Source organism: Myxine glutinosa, unplaced genomic scaffold (genome assembly GCF_964187855.1).
Source record: "Myxine glutinosa unplaced genomic scaffold, kmMyxGlut1.1 SCAFFOLD_993, whole genome shotgun sequence".
NCBI lineage: Eukaryota > Metazoa > Chordata > Myxini > Myxiniformes > Myxinidae > Myxine > Myxine glutinosa.
The window spans coordinates 67,781-85,025 of NW_027617088.1; the positions used below are offsets into that span (position 1 = coordinate 67,781).

Genomic DNA, 17,245 nt, shown 5'->3' on the forward strand with positions numbered 1-17,245 from the left:
GAAGGACAGCGAGAGGAAAAGGCGAAGTGACACTCTACCCATCGAATATACTTCAATAGAGCCATCAACACCACTACCTAAGGATATGAACACATTCTGGCCTTCCAACAACAACAAACTTCTCCTTGAAAAACTGATCTACAGCCATGTTCGTTCAAATATTGCAAATACCGGTCAGTACCCAACTGTACTCGGACAGGTGACCAGAGAGAACGAGGATTGGAAATGTATGAAAATGCACAACGGAGATGAGAGCGCACTGGTACACCTTCAATCCACATTTGAAGAGGCGGATCTTCGCATACTCCTTCATGTTTTGGACGCGCTCAAAGAAGGACACAAAATATGTGTTGTCATCTCCAATGATACTGATGTAGTTGTTGCCTTGCTCCACCACATGCCTGTCTTTCTCCAACATGACCTAGAGGAGCTGGAGTTGGAGATAGCACTCGGTATGTGCCCCTTCATACCTTGTTCGAGCGCATCGGATGTCAACTCTGTGCTGTTCTTCCTGCCGTACACAGTCTTACAGGATGTGATATCACTAGCAAAGTTGGGACCAAGAAAGCCGCCTTGAATGCCGAGCCAGAAAAGTTATTGAAGCACTTTGGAGGGTTGCCGACCCTTTCTCAGCCTTTGATCAAGAATGCAGAATCCTACTTGGTCAAAGTACTGAAACCAAAAAGCGATGCGAAGAAATTTTCGAACTTGCGTGCGGAGATCTTCCATCATGTCAAAGGGAGTTCTCATCACAACCTGCCACTAACCAGCCAAGGTCTCCTGCCACATATGAAGCGTAGCTTTTTCAATGCCTACAATATCATGCATGCTTTGGAGCTTCATCAAGATTCTGAAAATGTGATCGCACTTAAGCCAGAGGATTGTGGTTATACGCATGACAAGGAACAGCTGATACCTGAGACAACGTGGAAAACTCTAGAATCACATTGGACAGTTGTCTGTTCATGCACTAAGTGTGCCAGGTCAACATGCCCCTGTAGGACCGCCATAGTCAAATGTGTAAATTTTTGTCATTGCAAAAAGGCTTCCCCTGATGCCTGCAAGAATCCTGTCGCTTGATAAAGAGTACATGTATTGAAGTTGCACGGGTGGTAAATGGTGGTAATTGACAGCACGCGCTTCCTTGTTATAATAATAATAATAATTCATTTATTTTGTATAGCGCTTTTCCAGAAGCCCAAAGGCGCTTTGACAGAGTGGAAAACATAATGCATAACAATACATGAAAACAACAATTGCAAAAAGACAAGAATCAAGAAAACAAACAGCAGCGATATACGGCATATATATAAGACAAGAATCAAAAAGACAAGACAAGAATCAATAGGGAAATATTTAAAGCAAAAGGAGGGAGAAGGAGAAGAGATAGTCAGGGGTTAAATGCTGTGGGTTGAATGTTGAATGCAGCGTTGAACAGGTGGGTCTTTAGTGATGTTTTGAATGTGGTGAGTGAGGAGGAGTCTCTGATGGTGTGAGGTAGTGAGTTCCAGAGGGTGGGAGCAGCGATGGAGAAGGCCCTGTCCCCCCAGGATCTGAATTTGGTCCGGATGGAGGGGGTCAGGAGGTTGGTACCAGCAGAGCGGAGGTTGCGGGTGGGAGTGTGTCTGGAGAGGAGGTCAGCCAGGTAGGATGGGGCCAGGTTATGGAGGGCTTTGTATGTCAAGAGGAGGATTTTGTACTGGATTCTCTGGGGGATGGGGAGCCAGTGAAGCTTGTAAAGGACGGGGGTGATGTGGTCACGGGTCCGGGAATGAGTGAGTAGACGGGCAGCGGAGTTCTGAATGTATTGGAGTTTATTGGTGATTTTTGAGGGTGAACCATAGAGGAGGCTATTGCAGTAGTCCAGACGGGAGGTGATGAAGGCGTGGATGAGGGTTTCTGCAGCCGTGGAGGAGAGGGATGAGCGGAGACGGGCAATGTTTTTCAGGTGAAAGAAGGCTGACTTTGTGATCTGTTTAGTGTATTTGTCGAAGGAAAGGGTTTGGTCAAAGATGACGCCAAGATTCCGGATGTGAGGGGAGGTGGATACTGGGATACCGTCGATGTTGAGGGCAAAGTTATGGGTGGATTTTGTGAGCGTTTTTGGGCCAATGATGTGAGCGTTATGACAGTTATATTGGGTTTGTGGACATGTTATGATTTTAATTCATGAATCCTTAAGCTATGTAAGTGTAATAGTTTTGCTTAAGCTGAATTTTGAGCGAAATTTAGTCAACATCATTGCCAGGAGGTGTTTGGCGGCCATTTTGAAATTATGCAAATTAGGTATATTCAAAAGGGGTTGATTATGGTGCCAATGAATAGCTTGCTATCAAAAACCCATACATAGACACCAAAATCAGCCGAATATCACACTTACTTCTAAAGTTAGACCAATTTAACCAATTTTGGTTTATACCGCTTTTTGGGGTAGGGGTAACCTTTGTTAACATTTGACCCCACTGTCACTACACAATATAATGAATCATAAATATGATGCATGGAATTATTAAAGGGCTTCATAAGGAAGCTTCTGACAAATTTTGGTTGCTTTATCTACCTGGTGTTGGGCTAGCGTTGAAGACCCTGGTGTTGGGCTAGCGGCTAGGGTGCCGGCTTAGGATCCAAGGATCCTGGGTTCGAATCCCGGTCGATTGCTGAATTAACGCCAGGGGGGTTGACTCAGCCTGTCATCCTTCCGAGGTCGGCTAATTGAGTACCAGTTCACTGGTAATTCCCTGTTTGTCGTTAAAGGCGGCAAAAAGGGTTGGCGTCGGGAAGGGCATCCGGCCGTAAAACATTGCTTCAAAAAGGGGACCGAAAAACAACAACAACCACGGTTCCCGAAAAAGGCCAACCCCCGCTTTGCGGGGTAAAATGGCCTCTAAAGGTGGTTTTTTAATATATTTTTTTTATCTACATAATTGGGTGTATGAGAGGTGATCGGATTTTGAGCGCCTTTCAAACTGAAAGTGATTTTTGGAGAAAATGAAGCTAAATGACGTGTTTTTTCCTAAAAAAGACAGTTTATAGTATTGAACTATGCTAAAAATGTGTTAGTTATGTCTAAACATGATAAATAAATGTTACATTTGAATCTGAAGCTGCCTACTCTTGAATTATTCCATGAAAACTGAATTTTGCTATTTCGGCTAATTGGCCTCAAGTCATAATCACGTATTGGGGTGTGCAGAAAAAACGTACTTGATCTGGGAGTGTTACCCAGATTTTTTCCAAGGGTCTCAACATATAGAACAGGAAAATCAAAAGTTTTGCCGTAGAAGAGAGATGTACACAAGCAAACCCCCCAGAGCCTTTCAGGATTTTGGAGTTTGCTGATGGAGCTGATTTGTTGATTTGTGATACTCAGTTCCAGAAAGAGGATAATAAGCTTGTTACATACACGTCAGGTGGGTCGACGACAACCGTTGACTACCTGCTGGTGCGTAGGCGAGATAGGGGGCACCTCCGGGACACAAAAGTGATCCCGGGGGAGGAGGCTGTTTCACAGCACCATTTGGTTGTCTGTGACATAAGGGTGAACGGTGCGAGGAGAGCTTAGTGGGGTGAAGTACCAACCGAGAATGAAGGTGTGGATGTTGAAAGAGGTGACAGTGAGGAAGGCATTAAAAGAGAGGCTGAGTATGGTGGAGGATGATGTGGTTGAGCTTGAAAGTGGTTGGATGTCAATGAAAGATAGTCTGTTGGGAGCCGTTGGTGAGGTATGTGGATGGACAAAAGGAACACCGAGGCACTCGGAAACATGGTGGTGGGATGATGAAGTTGGAAAGAAGATTGACGAGAAGAGGAAGAAGTTCAAGGAGTGGCAGAAGGCGAAGGGTATGGGGGCAGAAAAGGCAGAGCATGAAAGTTATAAGGCAGCCAAGAAGGCTGCAAAGAAAGAGGTAGCAAAGGCACAGGAGGCGTCGGAAAATGTTCGGAGAACGCTTGGATTCGGAAGAGGGTCAGAGAGCGGTATTCAGGATTGCAAAGCAGATAGCGAAAGAGAGGTGTGATGTGATGGGGGTGAGTTGCTTGAAGGATGAAGTGGGACAAATCGTTGTGGACCCAGATGGAATTAAAGGAAGATGGAAGAGATATATGGAAATACTGTTGAATGCAGAGAATGAATGGGATGGCAACATCGAGCGTAACCCAGTTTTAGGACCGGCAGAGAAGATAACTGAGAAGGAAATTGAGGAAGCGATAAAAGCAATGAAGAGTAGAAAAGTGGGAAGGCCGACGGGAGTTGTGGGAGATATGTTGAAGGCAGCAGGAAATTGGGGTATGAAGAGAATGACAAAGATCTGCAATCTGGTGGTGAAAGAAGGCTGCGTTCTAGTGGATTGGGAACTGAGTACCCTCGTCCCTCTATACAAGGGGAAAGGTGACCCTCTGGACTGTGGCTCGTATCGAGCGATAAAGTTATTGGAGCATGGAATGAAGGTTTTGGAAAGGGTGTTGGAGAGGAGGATAAGGAAGAAAGTGAAGATTGACGAAATGCAGTTTGGATATATGCCAGGAAGAGGAACGACAGACATGCTTTTTATTGTGAGGCAGTTGCAGGAGAAGTATATGGAGAAGAGGAAGAAGTTGTTTCTTGGGTTTGTTGATCTGGAGAAAGCATTCGATAGGGTTCCACGTAAAGTAGTGACATGGGCATTGAGGAAGTTAGGAGTGGAGGAATGGTTGATCAGGGTAGTGATGGCAATGTACAAAAGAGCGCGCACAGCTGTAAGGACGAAGGACGGGAACAGTGGTGAGTTTGAGGTGAAGGTGGGAGTGCATCAGGGGTCGGTACTAAGTCCACTACTATTTTTAGCTGTGATGGAGGTGCTGGCTCAGAACGTAGAGGAGGGTTTACCGTGGGACTTGTTGTATGCAGATGATCTGGTGTTGATTACAGAAAGTATGGATGGACTGAAGGAGAAGATGAACAAGTGGAAGGAATGTATGGAGACAAAAGGTCTGAAGGTGAATATCGGAAAGAGGAAGGTGATGGCAAGTGGTAAAGCATGTGGTGAGGTGGAAAGAACTGGGAATTGGCCGTGTGCTCTGTGCAGGAAGGGTGTCGGAGTGAATTCCATTCAATGTACAATGTGCGCTGAGTGGGTTCATCAAAAATGTAGTGGTTTGAGAGGGTCATTAACCAGTGTGGCAGCTACATTCAAGTGTAAGGTGTGCACAGAGGGAGCTGCAGATGGAGGAAATGTTGAGTTGGATCTTGGAGATGGCGTGAAGCTGGAAGGTGTGAAAACATTTTGCTACCTAGGAGACATGCTGAATGGAGAAGGTGGATTAGACTCGGCAACGGCTGCTGGAGTGAGATGTGCATGGAAGAAGTTTCGGGAACTGAGTGGCGTGCTGACGAGAAGGGGAGTGTTGTTGAAGCTGAAGGGAAAGGTATATGCTGCATGTGTGAGAAGTGTTATGATTTATGGGAGTGAGACATGGGTAATGAACGTAGAGCAGCAACGAAGGCTGGAACGGGTGGAAATGCGAATGGTTCGGTGGATGTGTGGAGTATCGTTGAGAGAGAGAGGAAGACAAATGATGAATTGTGAAAGATGATGGGAATAGAGCCTGTGATGGATGCTGTGAAGAGAAACAGGTTGAGATGGTTTGGTCATGTGTTGAGGAAGGATGAAAGTGACTGGTTGAGAAGAGTGATGGAAATGAATGTAGAAGGAAGTCGAGGACGGGGAAGACCGAGAAAGACTTGGCTAAAGATGGTCGAAGAAGAAATGCGGGCAAGGGCGTTAACAAGGGGAGATGCAGAAAATATGGCAAAATGGAGAACATTGTCATGGGGACCGCAAGGCTAACCCCCGCTCTTGCAGGGAAAATGGCCTTAAAATGCCTGTTTGTTGTTGTTGTTGTTGTTTGATGCCACCCTCATTTTTCCTAATTCGTTCCTTTGGATGTCCATTTTGTTTTCCAGCCCCTTTTTCACCTTTTCCAATTCCCGGGTGGATTTGTCCCCCATTTCTTTCAATTGGTTCTTTTGGATGTCCATTTTGTTTTCCAACCCCAATAACCCATCTTTCATCTCCTTGGTGGATTTGTTCCCCTGGGTATCCATCTTGCTCCCCATTTATTTTATGTCCTTCTCGTGGATGTCCATTTTTGCCATTATTTGGTCCATAAATAATCGCATGTACCCTGGCATCGCAGGCTTGGCTTCCGCCACCACGTGCAAGGCGCCGCCATTTTCTACCCCTACTGCCGGCCCCTCATCAATGTCCTCCTCTTCTCCCAATTCTTCCCGTGGGTCCTGGGTCATTAATTCCTCCTCATCTACCTCATCTTCTACCCCCACCGGCATTCGACCGTCTTGGCTAGCCATGGCACGAATTAAAATTTTTGATTTAAAAAACTAAATTTCGTCCACTCGCAATTTCAAGTCCGTGAAGCGCACTCCAGGTCCAATCCCACTCCTGACGCCAATTGTTATGGTTCTTCGCCGCCCTACTTCCCCTTACCAAGGGGGGATTAATCCCTTTATTCTTTCTGGGCTTGGCGGAACCGAGGCTTGACACGTCCCTTCCGGGCAAACGCAGAGTAGGGTCTCGGGACCAATTCTCGCTCGTACCTAATTCCCTGCGCCGCCCCGGAAGCAAGCCTCGCACGAGCCACGTGTGGTTTGAGTACGCCGAGCGGATTGAGCACCACTTGGTCTGTGCAGTCTTAGTTAGTGGAACCCGATTTGAGCGATCCTATTCGTACCACGCTTAGCCAATGAAGAAACCCCAAACGATCGAATGGAAGAAAGGAATAACACAGGTTTAATTATTCCCACACGTATGTACAATGATCGGGGACGCAGAGACACAGAGCAGCCTTAGTCAATCTTATCTTATTCCCCGGACTCGGGCCCGTCACACTCACAAAGGGAATTGCAGATGGGTAGATGTTCAGCCAACGCGTCGACGTGGTCGTCCAGAGACGGCTCCCGTCCGGCTCTCCACGGTCCCAGCATGTCCCGCGAAGATGGCAGCAGGCAATGGAAGGAACCTCGTAGCGCGTCTCCCGAACCAAGCAGATAATGAGGTGGAACGGCAAAGGGCGGGACTCTCAGCGCGGCTGGCGATTACACAGCCGTTTTCCTCACTCGCGCGACTTAATGCACTGTATAGCGATCGGCCTCAAACTCAACCGAGCATCACGAATTAATAGCGTGTCTTTTGGTTCATGCGCGTCGGGCTTCGCCTGCGTATCTTGTGCAGTTCTTGGACGCTCACAACTCCTCTTCCTCGATCCCTCCAAGCTGGTTGGTCAGTGCGCGCGAGTCCTTTGCTCATCAAGTCTTTCGCTGCAAGTCCTTTGCTCATCAAGTGTTCCCGCGCTAGTCCTTCGCTTCAGTCCTTTCACCAATCCTTTTCGTGCGAGTCCTTCGCTTCAGTCCTTTCGAGGGCTTTGTGCAGCAGGTTATATAGCTATGCCCCCGAACATTCTGGAACCCCCTCGAACCTTCTCACCACGCCCTGTGACGCAACGCCGCCGCCGCCGCCACCACCTCTGAGCCCTGATTGGCGGCTCGTGCTTACCGTCAGCGCTTCTGCCGCTCCGCCCCGACGCTCCTAGCCTGCCTCGTGTTAATTCGCCCAAAATGAACCAAAGTTAGCGCAAAGGGGCATGAGGCTAGGGTAGCTGGAAAGTCGGTGGAAGTAGGGCCTATTCTCCTGACTCTACTCAACGCAGAATTAACATAGGAGAAGGACGAAGCTTACAAATACTAAGACGTAACTATACTATCGCGAGGCTACATGTTGCTTGTGTGACTAACTATGAGGGGGAAAATTTTAACCTTTATTAAACTCACTGTACAAACTCAAAACCACAACAATATGTATGTATGTATATATATTATGTGTGTGTGTGTGTGTGTGTGTGTGTGTGTGTGTGTGTGTGTGTGTGTGTGTGTGTGTGTGTGTGTGTGTGTGTGTGTGTGTGTGTGTGTGTGTGTGTGTGTGTGTGTGTATACACCCACACACATACACACACTTGTTAAATTGAAGTGTGCTGGTACAGAGTGTGGTAAACGTTTCAGCATTAAATTGTATGCATGACAAATTGGCAGAAAAAAAGTGTTCATTTTCACCACTTGCAAAATCATATTGCCATTTGATCTTTCATTTATGATCTTTGTATCAGCTTCGGCAGGACAAGCGATCTCGACAGGATGATGAGCTCGGTGAGTTGATTACCGTGGACTCAGTTGGGTCCTGTGATGATGAGCAAGTGCAAGGATCTGGAACAAGCACTGGATTACTGAAAAAATCCACTACTTTAAAAAGCAGCAAATATCTCCAGGAACTACCTGGTGAGTTTATTGTATACTAGCAAAGTTATCCGGTGTTTCCAGGCCATGCATGATCCCTCCTCCCACCTCCTCCCACCTCTTCCCCTCCCTCATCCCACCCCGTTCCCCCCCTCCTCCTACCCGTCCCCTCCCTCCTCCTTCCACCCCACCTCTACGGACTCCCACCCCACCCCTTCCTCTCCCTCTTCCTACCCCACCACGCTCCCTCCAGAATTCCAGCCCACCCTGTTCCCTCCCTCCTCCCATCTCCTCCCTCCAGACTACCACCCCTTCCCCTCTGACCTCCCACTTTTACCTCGTCCTAGTCCAACCCCTTCCACTCCCTCTCTGAGAGCAGGGAGAAAGGGGTGGGAGAGCGAAACGTCACCACATGTCACGATGCTATACACTCCGGGAGGGAGGGTTTGCGAGTGGGTGGGAGAAAGAGAAAGAGAGGGGACGTGGGAAGGGAGGGGAGAGAGAGAAGGGAGGGGAGAGAGAGAAGGGAGGGGCGAGGAGGGTTGGGGGAGCGAGGGAGAAAGGATGGGTGTGATAGAGAGAGAGAGGAGAGAGGAGGGGGAGGAAAGAGAGAGGGGGAGGAGAAAATCCTGTAGATGTGAAGTCCAGTTTAACATTCATCTGAGGGACGCCACACACATTGATGAATCACCCTGCCTGTGAAACACCGGGATGACAGTTTATAGCCGGGTCGGGATTTAAACCCAAGCCAGATGGTGGTGTGGGGATTCATTGCTTTGTAGCCACAGAAAACATTTTTCAATCCTCTCTTGAAGTCGAAGTTCACTTGTCCCATTGCTTTACCCATTCCAATCCTCTAATTTATTTTGCCTTCCTAACTCTGGGGATGTCCACATGGAGAACCTAGCTCCGGTATTGCTATGGAAGCTTCTGGAGATCGAAGCTTGCACAGTGCCTTCAGAAAGTATTCACACCCCTTGACTTTTTTCACATTTTGTTGTGTTACAGCTTGTTGTATTACGTTGAGATTATTTCTGTTACTGATCTACATATAATGCCCCATAGTGCCAAAGTGGAATTTTTTTTGAATTTTTTACAAAATAACTCTGAATTTAAAAAAAGAAACATCTAATTTCCATAAGTATTCAACCTCCTAAGTCAATACTTAGTAGAAAGGCCGTTGGCAGTGATTACAGCTTCGAGTCTTTTTGGGTATGTCTGTATCAGCTTTGCACATCTGGATTTTGGGAGTTTCTCCCATTCTTCCTTGCAATTTTCTCAAGCTCTGTTAAGTTGGATGGGGAGTGTCGGTGAACAGCAATCTTCAAGTCTTTCCACAGATTCTCAATGGGAATCAAGTCTGGTCTATGGCTGGGTTAGGGTTAGGGTTAGGGTTTTTTTACTTACTCAAGGACTTTCACGTTCTTGTTCTGAAACCATTCCAGTGTTGCTTTGGCTGTATGATTTGGGTCATTGTCCTGTTGGAACGTAAATCTTTGCCTTAGTCTAAGGTGTTTTGCACTCTGAAGCAGGTTCTCCTCAAGGATTTGCCTGTGTTTGGTTCCATTCATTGTTCTCTCTATCCTTACAAGTCTCCTAGTCCTTGCCACTGAAAAGCATCCACATAGCTTGATTGTGCCACCACCATGCTTCACGGTAAGGATGGTGTTAGATGGGTGATGAGCTGTGCTCGGTTTCCGTCACACGTAGTGATTTCCATTCAGGCCAAACAGTTCAATATTTCATCTCATCAGACCACATAATATTTTGCCTTGTGCTCTGAGTCTTTTGCATACCTTTTTTCAAACTCCAGGCATGCTGTCATGTGCCTTTTTCTCAGGAGTGGCTTCCGTCTGGCCACTCTCCCATGAAGCCTAGATTTGTGATGTGCTGCAGAGACTGTTGTCCTTCCGGCATGTACTCCCAACTCAGCAAAGCTACTCTGTAGTTCTGTCAGAGTGGTCATTGGGTTCTTAATCACCTCACTGACTGAGGTCCTTCTTGCCCGGTTGCTCACTTTGGTTGAACGGCCAGCTCTAGGAAGAGTCTGGGTAGTTCCATATTATTTCCATTTCCTAATGATGGGCAGTCTGGTCAAATCTGTTTCTGGTGTCTGTTCCCCCTCCATCCCCTCCCTTACCTCAAACTGCTACACAGCCGACACCGCACGTGACAAAGCCGAATGCCTCAACTCTGTGTCTGCCTCAAAATCTTGTGTCCCAAACCCATCTCTCTCTGTACCCGCCTTACCCAGTCAAACTCAGCTGCTCCTAGATGCTGTGTCCTTCGCTCCTGACAAGGTGGAGAAGTTTCTGTCAAACCTCGACTCTTGATTCTGCAACTGGACCATACAGCATCATCCCACTGGTCCTAAAATCCTGCTCTGCCGCTCTTTCACACCCTCTCTCAATTCTCTTCACCCTCTCTTTTGCTCAAGGTCATCTGCCATCTGCTTGGAAATCAGCCAACATTACCACAAACTCAAAATTTGGAGCAGCAGCAGTAAAGCAAAACCGCTTTACACAAGAAAGGTGCAAAAACAGATCCTTGCAACGACAGACCAATCAGCCTGCTCCCAATAATCAGCAAGGTCATGGAATCGATCATCGCTTCTGACGTCAAATCCTTCCTCTTCTCCAATGGCTTGATCTCGGATCATCAATTTGGATTCAGACCAGGTCATTCTACTCTGGACATGCTGCTTCTACTGTCTCAACAATGGATGGAGGTCCTCAATGCCAAACAGGAAATCAGAGCTGTCTCCCTTGACATATCTCGTGCCTTCGATATGGTCTGGCACCCCCGCCCTGTTCACCAAACTCTCTTCGTATGGTATCCATGGAAACCTCCATGCATGGCTTGCAGACTTCCTTTCTGGTCGCAGTCTACGTGTGGCCCCGAATGGAATTATCTCTTCCCCCCTTCCTGTTCAGGCTGGAGTTCCTCAAGGCAGTGTTCTGGGCTCTGTGCTTTTTCTGGTCTTCATTAATGATCTCTCTGACTCTGGAAAGTCCTCTCTATTTCTTTGCTGATGACTCCACTCTCTGCTGCTCCATATCCCAACTCTCATATCGGCAGTCTGCAGCCTATTCACTCTCTGCAGACCTGGACAATATCACAAACCTGTCTGGACAACCCTCCCATCTACTTTCTGAACCAATCCCCTTGTAGAAGTTCTGTCACTCAAGCTTTTGGGTCTCACTATCTGCCACGATCTTTCTTGGGGAAAACCACATTTCCAAGCTGGCTTCCAAAGCCAGTTGCCGACTGGGCATCCTCCGTCGTGTGAGGTCCTTCCTTGGCACACCTGAGCTCCTCACCATATACAAAGCTTTCATCCGCAGCTCAATGGAATACTGCTCTCCCCTCTGGGCTGGTGCTCCTGCCTCACACCGAGCTCGGCTTCATGCGGTTGAAACCAAAGCATTCAGAATCATTGGAATCTCCCACGATGAAGTGGATTCTGAGGGCCTTTCTCTCTCTCACCGCAGGCAGGTAGGTGGTCTTTCTCTCTTCTACCGACTCCTCTCTGGCTTTGCTCCCCCTGTTTTGTCTGTGCTCTGTCCCCCAAATATTCCTGCAGGACACACAAGATCTGCCAGCAACCCTCTTCTGGTGAAACTGCCAAAATCAAGACACTGTGCTCACCTTCACTCCTTCATTCCTATTTTCTCCCTCCTCTGGAACAAACTCACACACAATCTTCAATCCCTCTCCCTCTGGGTCTTTAAAACAGCTGTTCACCACCATCTCTTATCTTCCCCCATCCAAAACCTTGATCTTTTCTACCCTCGTTAAAACACCCCAAATCCGCCTCTTTAAATCCCCAACCTCTTTTCTGAAATTCCTAGAAGTGTTCATTTGCTTTATACCGTGTATCCCTCCCTCCTCCCCCAGCCCTCCTCCCTCCACAGATCTACCGACGTCCCTGTTCTCTTCTGTTGTTGTGCTTATGTGCTTCGCTCTCTCTCCCTCTTCTCTCCCGCTCCCTTCATTGCATGTTTTATGTGTCTGTGCATGTTTTCATGTTCAATGTGTTAGCTCTTACACGATCCTCGATTCTGTATACAAAAAAAAACAACAACAAAAACAAAACAAAAAAACCCTAACTTCTGCTTCCAGCACTCCCATACATCTCAGTGTTGCCATGTGATAAAAATAGTAAAAATTGGCAATTTTTGGCTTTTGAATATTTGTCGCAGAATCCAAAGATTTAAGGTCCATTTGCTTATTACATCCACGAAAAGAATGTGTTCCCCTGCCTCCATCATCTTTTCCCCTTCCTTGGCCTATATTCTCCATAATATCCCTTTCTTCCCTTCCTCTTCCATTTATTTGTCATATTGTGAGTGCTTTATGGGATCTTATGCATGTGCACTGGAATTGGCACAACACTAAACGATTACCTGCGGCATACGACACCATAGCAGGGCATTCGTTAAAATGGTTTGGTGCTGTTCACTGCTATTGTGTACTTGATACAACACTTAGCGGCTTTTGTTAACATAATGCAAATACCACCTTAAATAAATCTCTTATCTGTGTCGTTTCAGTTGTTTATATATCATTTGTTGGTTTATGGTTGCAGGAGGCAAGTGGTTACGACCAGTGAAGGGCTTTGTGTGTTGTGCTTGCCTTCGCTTTGTTGGGCTGAATGCTGCTGCCATGAAGTCCCATTGTTTATCTCGTGCACACCAGCAGGAAACCCGTCGGCATGTGGCCCGCCTGCAGGTAAGTTCTGCCTGGCAACGGTCACAGTCATGCGTGACGGCAATTAACACACCTATACAATGGTTGCAGTTGCTTGTTAATTTAATTGGCAGGTGTGCTAGATCTGTGTGTGTGATGCAGACCAAAAAAGTTTCGATTATATGAACAGAAATGAATATCGTGAGTGGATGAACAATTTATTTTTGGAAATCTTTTTAAATTTTACATTTCACTTTGGCAGTCTTGAATTAATTTGGATGTTGGTAGAATTTCATTATAATTGGCAAAATGCCCCAAACAGATTTGAAACACCTCTCCCCCTCTCCCGATCTCCCCCATTTATCCGCATTCAACTTTACTTTTCCTTCACCTGCTTTGTGTTTAAATCCTGTCTCCATCGGATAAATTGCTTTTCTGGTCAGAAATTGGATATGGTATCTTTGGAGATTCATTGGTCTCACTTCTCCAGACTTTCTCAAAAGGAAAAGTTAATGTAAGACCTTATTCATGCAGGACACAGCCCATTGGGATTATCCTTTACTTCTTCATAGCTCCACTTGACAGAGTTCCATACAGTCCTTGAAATTCCTTGAAAAATGGAAAAGCCTTCTCCACTAATGGAAAGCCCTGGAACACTTGTTCAAGTCCTTGAAACTCCTGCAAAAATTGCACAAATATAAATAATCTGCCAGGCCTCGGTCAGAATTGTTAATTCATCCGGCCTCTTTTTTTTTTTTTTTTTTTTTTTTTGTATACTGAATCGAGGCTCATGAAAGAGCTGACAACCGCGAGGGAAAGACAGTACAGGGGGACCACGAGGGAAAGACAGCACAGGGGGACCGCGAGGGAAAGACAGCACAGGGGGACCGCGAGGGAAAGACAGCACAGGGGGACCACAAGGGAAAGACAGCACAGGGTGACCACGAGGGAAAGACAGCACAGGGGGACCACGAGGGAAAGACAGCACAGGGGGACCATGAGGGAAAGACAGCATGGGGACCGCGACGGAAAGACAGTACAAGGGGACCGCGAGGGAGAGACAGCACAGGGGGACCATGAGGGGAAGACAGCATGGGGACCGCGACGGAAAGACAGTACAAGGGGACCGCGAGGGAGAGACAGCACAGGGGGACCACGAGGGAAAGACAGCACAGGGGGACCACGAGGGAAAGACAGCACAGGGGACCACGAGGGAAAGACAGCACAGGGGGACCACGAGGGAAAGACAGTACAGGGGGACCATGAGGGAAAGACAGTACAGGGGGACCACGACGGAAAGACAGCACAGGGGGACCACGACGGAAAGACAGCACAGGGGGACCACGACGGAAAGACAGCACAGGGGGACCACGAGGGAAAGACAGCACAGGGGGACCACGACGGAAAGACAGCACAGGGGGACCACGAGGGAAAGACAGTACAGGGGGACCGCGAGGGAAAGACAGCACAGGGGGACCACGAGTGAAAGACAGCACAGGGGGACCGCGCGGGAAAGACAGGACAGGGGGACCACGAGGGAAAGACAGGACAGGGGGACCACGAGGGAAAGACAGTACAGGGGGACCGCGAGGGAAAGACAGGACAGGGGGACCACGAGGGAAAGACAGGACAGGGGGACCACGAGGGAAAGACAGTACAGGGGGACCGCGAGGGAAAGACAGCACAGGGGGACCGCAATGGAAAGACAGGACAGGGGGACCACGAGGGAAAGACAGCACAGGGGGACCGTGAGGGAAAGACAGCACAGGGGGACCACGAGGGAAAGACAGTACAGGGGGACCACGAGGGAAAGACAGCACAGGGGGACCACGAGGGAAAGACAGCACAGGGGGACCACGAGGGAAAGACAGCACAGGGGGACCACGCGGGAAAGACAGCACAGGGGGACCGCGAGGGAAAGACAGCACAGGGGGACCGCGAGGGAAAGACAGCACAGGGGGACCGCGAGGGAAAGACAGGACAGGGGGACCGCGAGGGAAAGACAGGACAGGGGGACCACGCGGGAAAGTCAGTACAGGGGGACCGCGAGGGAAAGTCAGTACAGGGGGACCGCGAGGGAAAGACAGCACAGGGGGACCGCGAGGGAAAGACAGGACAGGGGGACCGCGAGGGAAAGACAGGACAGGGGGACCACGCGGGAAAGTCAGTACAGGGGGACCGCGAGGGAAAGACAGCACAGGGGGACCGCGAGGGAAAGACAGCACAGGGGGACCGCGAGGGAAAGACAGCACAGGGGGACCGCGAGGGAAAGACAGGACAGGGGGCCCACGAGGGAAAGACAGCACAAGGGGACCGTGAGGGAAAGACAGGACAGGGGGACCACGAGGGAAAGACAGCACAGGGGGACCGCGAGGGAAAGACAGGACAGGGGGACCACGCGGAAAGTCAGTACAGGGGGACCGCGAGGGAAAGACAGCACAGGGGGACCGCGAGGGAAAGACAGCACAGGGGGACCACGAGGGAAAGACAGCACAGAGGGACCGCGATGGAAAGACAGGACAGGGGGACCACGAGGGAAAGACAGGACAGGGGGACCACGAGGGAAAGACAGCACAGGGGGACCGCGAGGGAAAGACAGCACAGGGGGACCACGAGGGAAAGACAGCACAGGGGGACCGCGAGGGAAAGACAGCACAGGGGGACCGCGAGGGAAAGACAGCACAGGGGGGGACCGCGAGGGAAAGACAGCACAGGGGGACCACGAGGGAAAGACAGCACAGGGGGACCATGTGGGAAAGACAGCACAGGGGGACCACGAGGGAAAGATAGGACAGGGGGACCACGAGGGAAAGACAGCACAGGGGGACCGCGAGGGAAAGACAGCACAGGGGGACCACGCGGGAAAGTCAGTACAGGGGGACCGCGAGGGAAAGACAGCACAGGGGGACCATGAGGGAAAGACAGCACAGGGGGACCCCGAGGGAAAGACAGGACAGGGGGACCACGAGGGAAAGACAGGACAGGGGGACCACGAGGGAAAGACAGCACATGGGGACCGCGAGGGAAAGACAGGACAGGGGGACCACGAGGGAAAGACAGGACAGGGGGACCACGAGGGAAAGACAGCACAGGGGGACCACGAGGGAAAGACAGCACAGAGGGACCGCAATGGAAAGACAGGACAGGGGGACCACGAGGGAAAGACAGGACAGGGGGACCACGAGGGAAAGACAGCACAGGGGGACCGCGAGGGAAAGACAGCACAGGGGGACCGCGAGGGAAAGACAGCACGGGGGGACCACGAGGGAAAGACAGCACAGGGGGACCACGCGGGAAAGACAGCACAGGGGGACCACGAGGGAAAGATAGGACAGGGGGACCACGAGGGAAAGACAGCACAGGGGGACCGCGAGGGAAAGACAGCACAGGGGGACCACGCGGGAAAGTCAGTACAGGGGGACCGCGAGGGAAAGACAGCACAGGGGGACCATGAGGGAAAGACAGCACAGGGGGACCGCGAGGGAAAGACAGGACAGGGGGACCACGAGGGAAAGACAGGACAGGGGGACCACGAGGGAAAGACAGCACATGGGGACCGCGAGGGAAAGACAGGACAGGGGGACCACGAGGGAAAGACAGGACAGGGGGACCACGAGGGAAAGACAGCACAGGGGGACCGCGAGGGAAAGACAGCACAGGGGGACCGCGAGGGAAAGACAGCACAGGGGGACCACGAGGGAAAGACAGTACAGGGGGACCGCGAGGGAAAGACAGCACAGGGGGACCACGAGGGAAAGACAGCACAGGGGGACCACGAGGGAAAGACTGTACAGGGGGACCGCGAGGGAAAGACAGGACAGGGGGACCACGAGGGAAAGACAGCACATGGGGACCGCGAGGGAAAGACAGGACAGGGGGACCGTGAGGGAAAGACAGGACAGGGGGACCACGAGGGAAAGACAGGACAGGGGGACCACGAGGGAAAGACAGCACATGGGGACCGCGAGGGAAAGACAGGACAGGGGGACCACGAGGGAAAGACAGGACAGGGGGACCGCGAGGGAAAGACAGCACAGGGGGACCGCGAGGGAAAGACAGTACAGGGGGACCGCGAGGGAAAGACAGCACAGGGGGACCACGAGGGAAAGACAGCACAGGGGGACCGCGAGGGAAAGACAGCACAGGGGGACCGCGAGGGAAAGACAGCACAGGGGGGACCGCGAGGGAAAGACAGCACAGGGGGACCACGAGGGAAAGACAGCACAGGGGGACCGCGAGGGAAAGACAGTCTTGAAGAGAACACAACAGACCGTT

The 17,245-nt window shown here is 50.0% G+C and overlaps 1 protein-coding gene across 4 annotated transcripts in view; it reads left to right on the forward strand.

Moving 5' to 3' along the window:
* The window catches only part of LOC137438582 (uncharacterized), a gene marked incomplete at its 5' end in the record, with an annotated part of 80,565 nt that overhangs the window by 61,302 nt on the left and 2,018 nt on the right, over positions 1 to 17,245 (forward strand). For all 4 annotated transcript variants that reach the window (XM_078769039.1, XM_078769041.1, XM_078769040.1 and 1 more), the window contains 2 exon segments: positions 8,155 to 8,323; positions 12,870 to 13,012. In XM_078769039.1, the coding sequence (XP_078625165.1) occupies positions 8,155 to 8,323; positions 12,870 to 13,012 (312 nt within the window).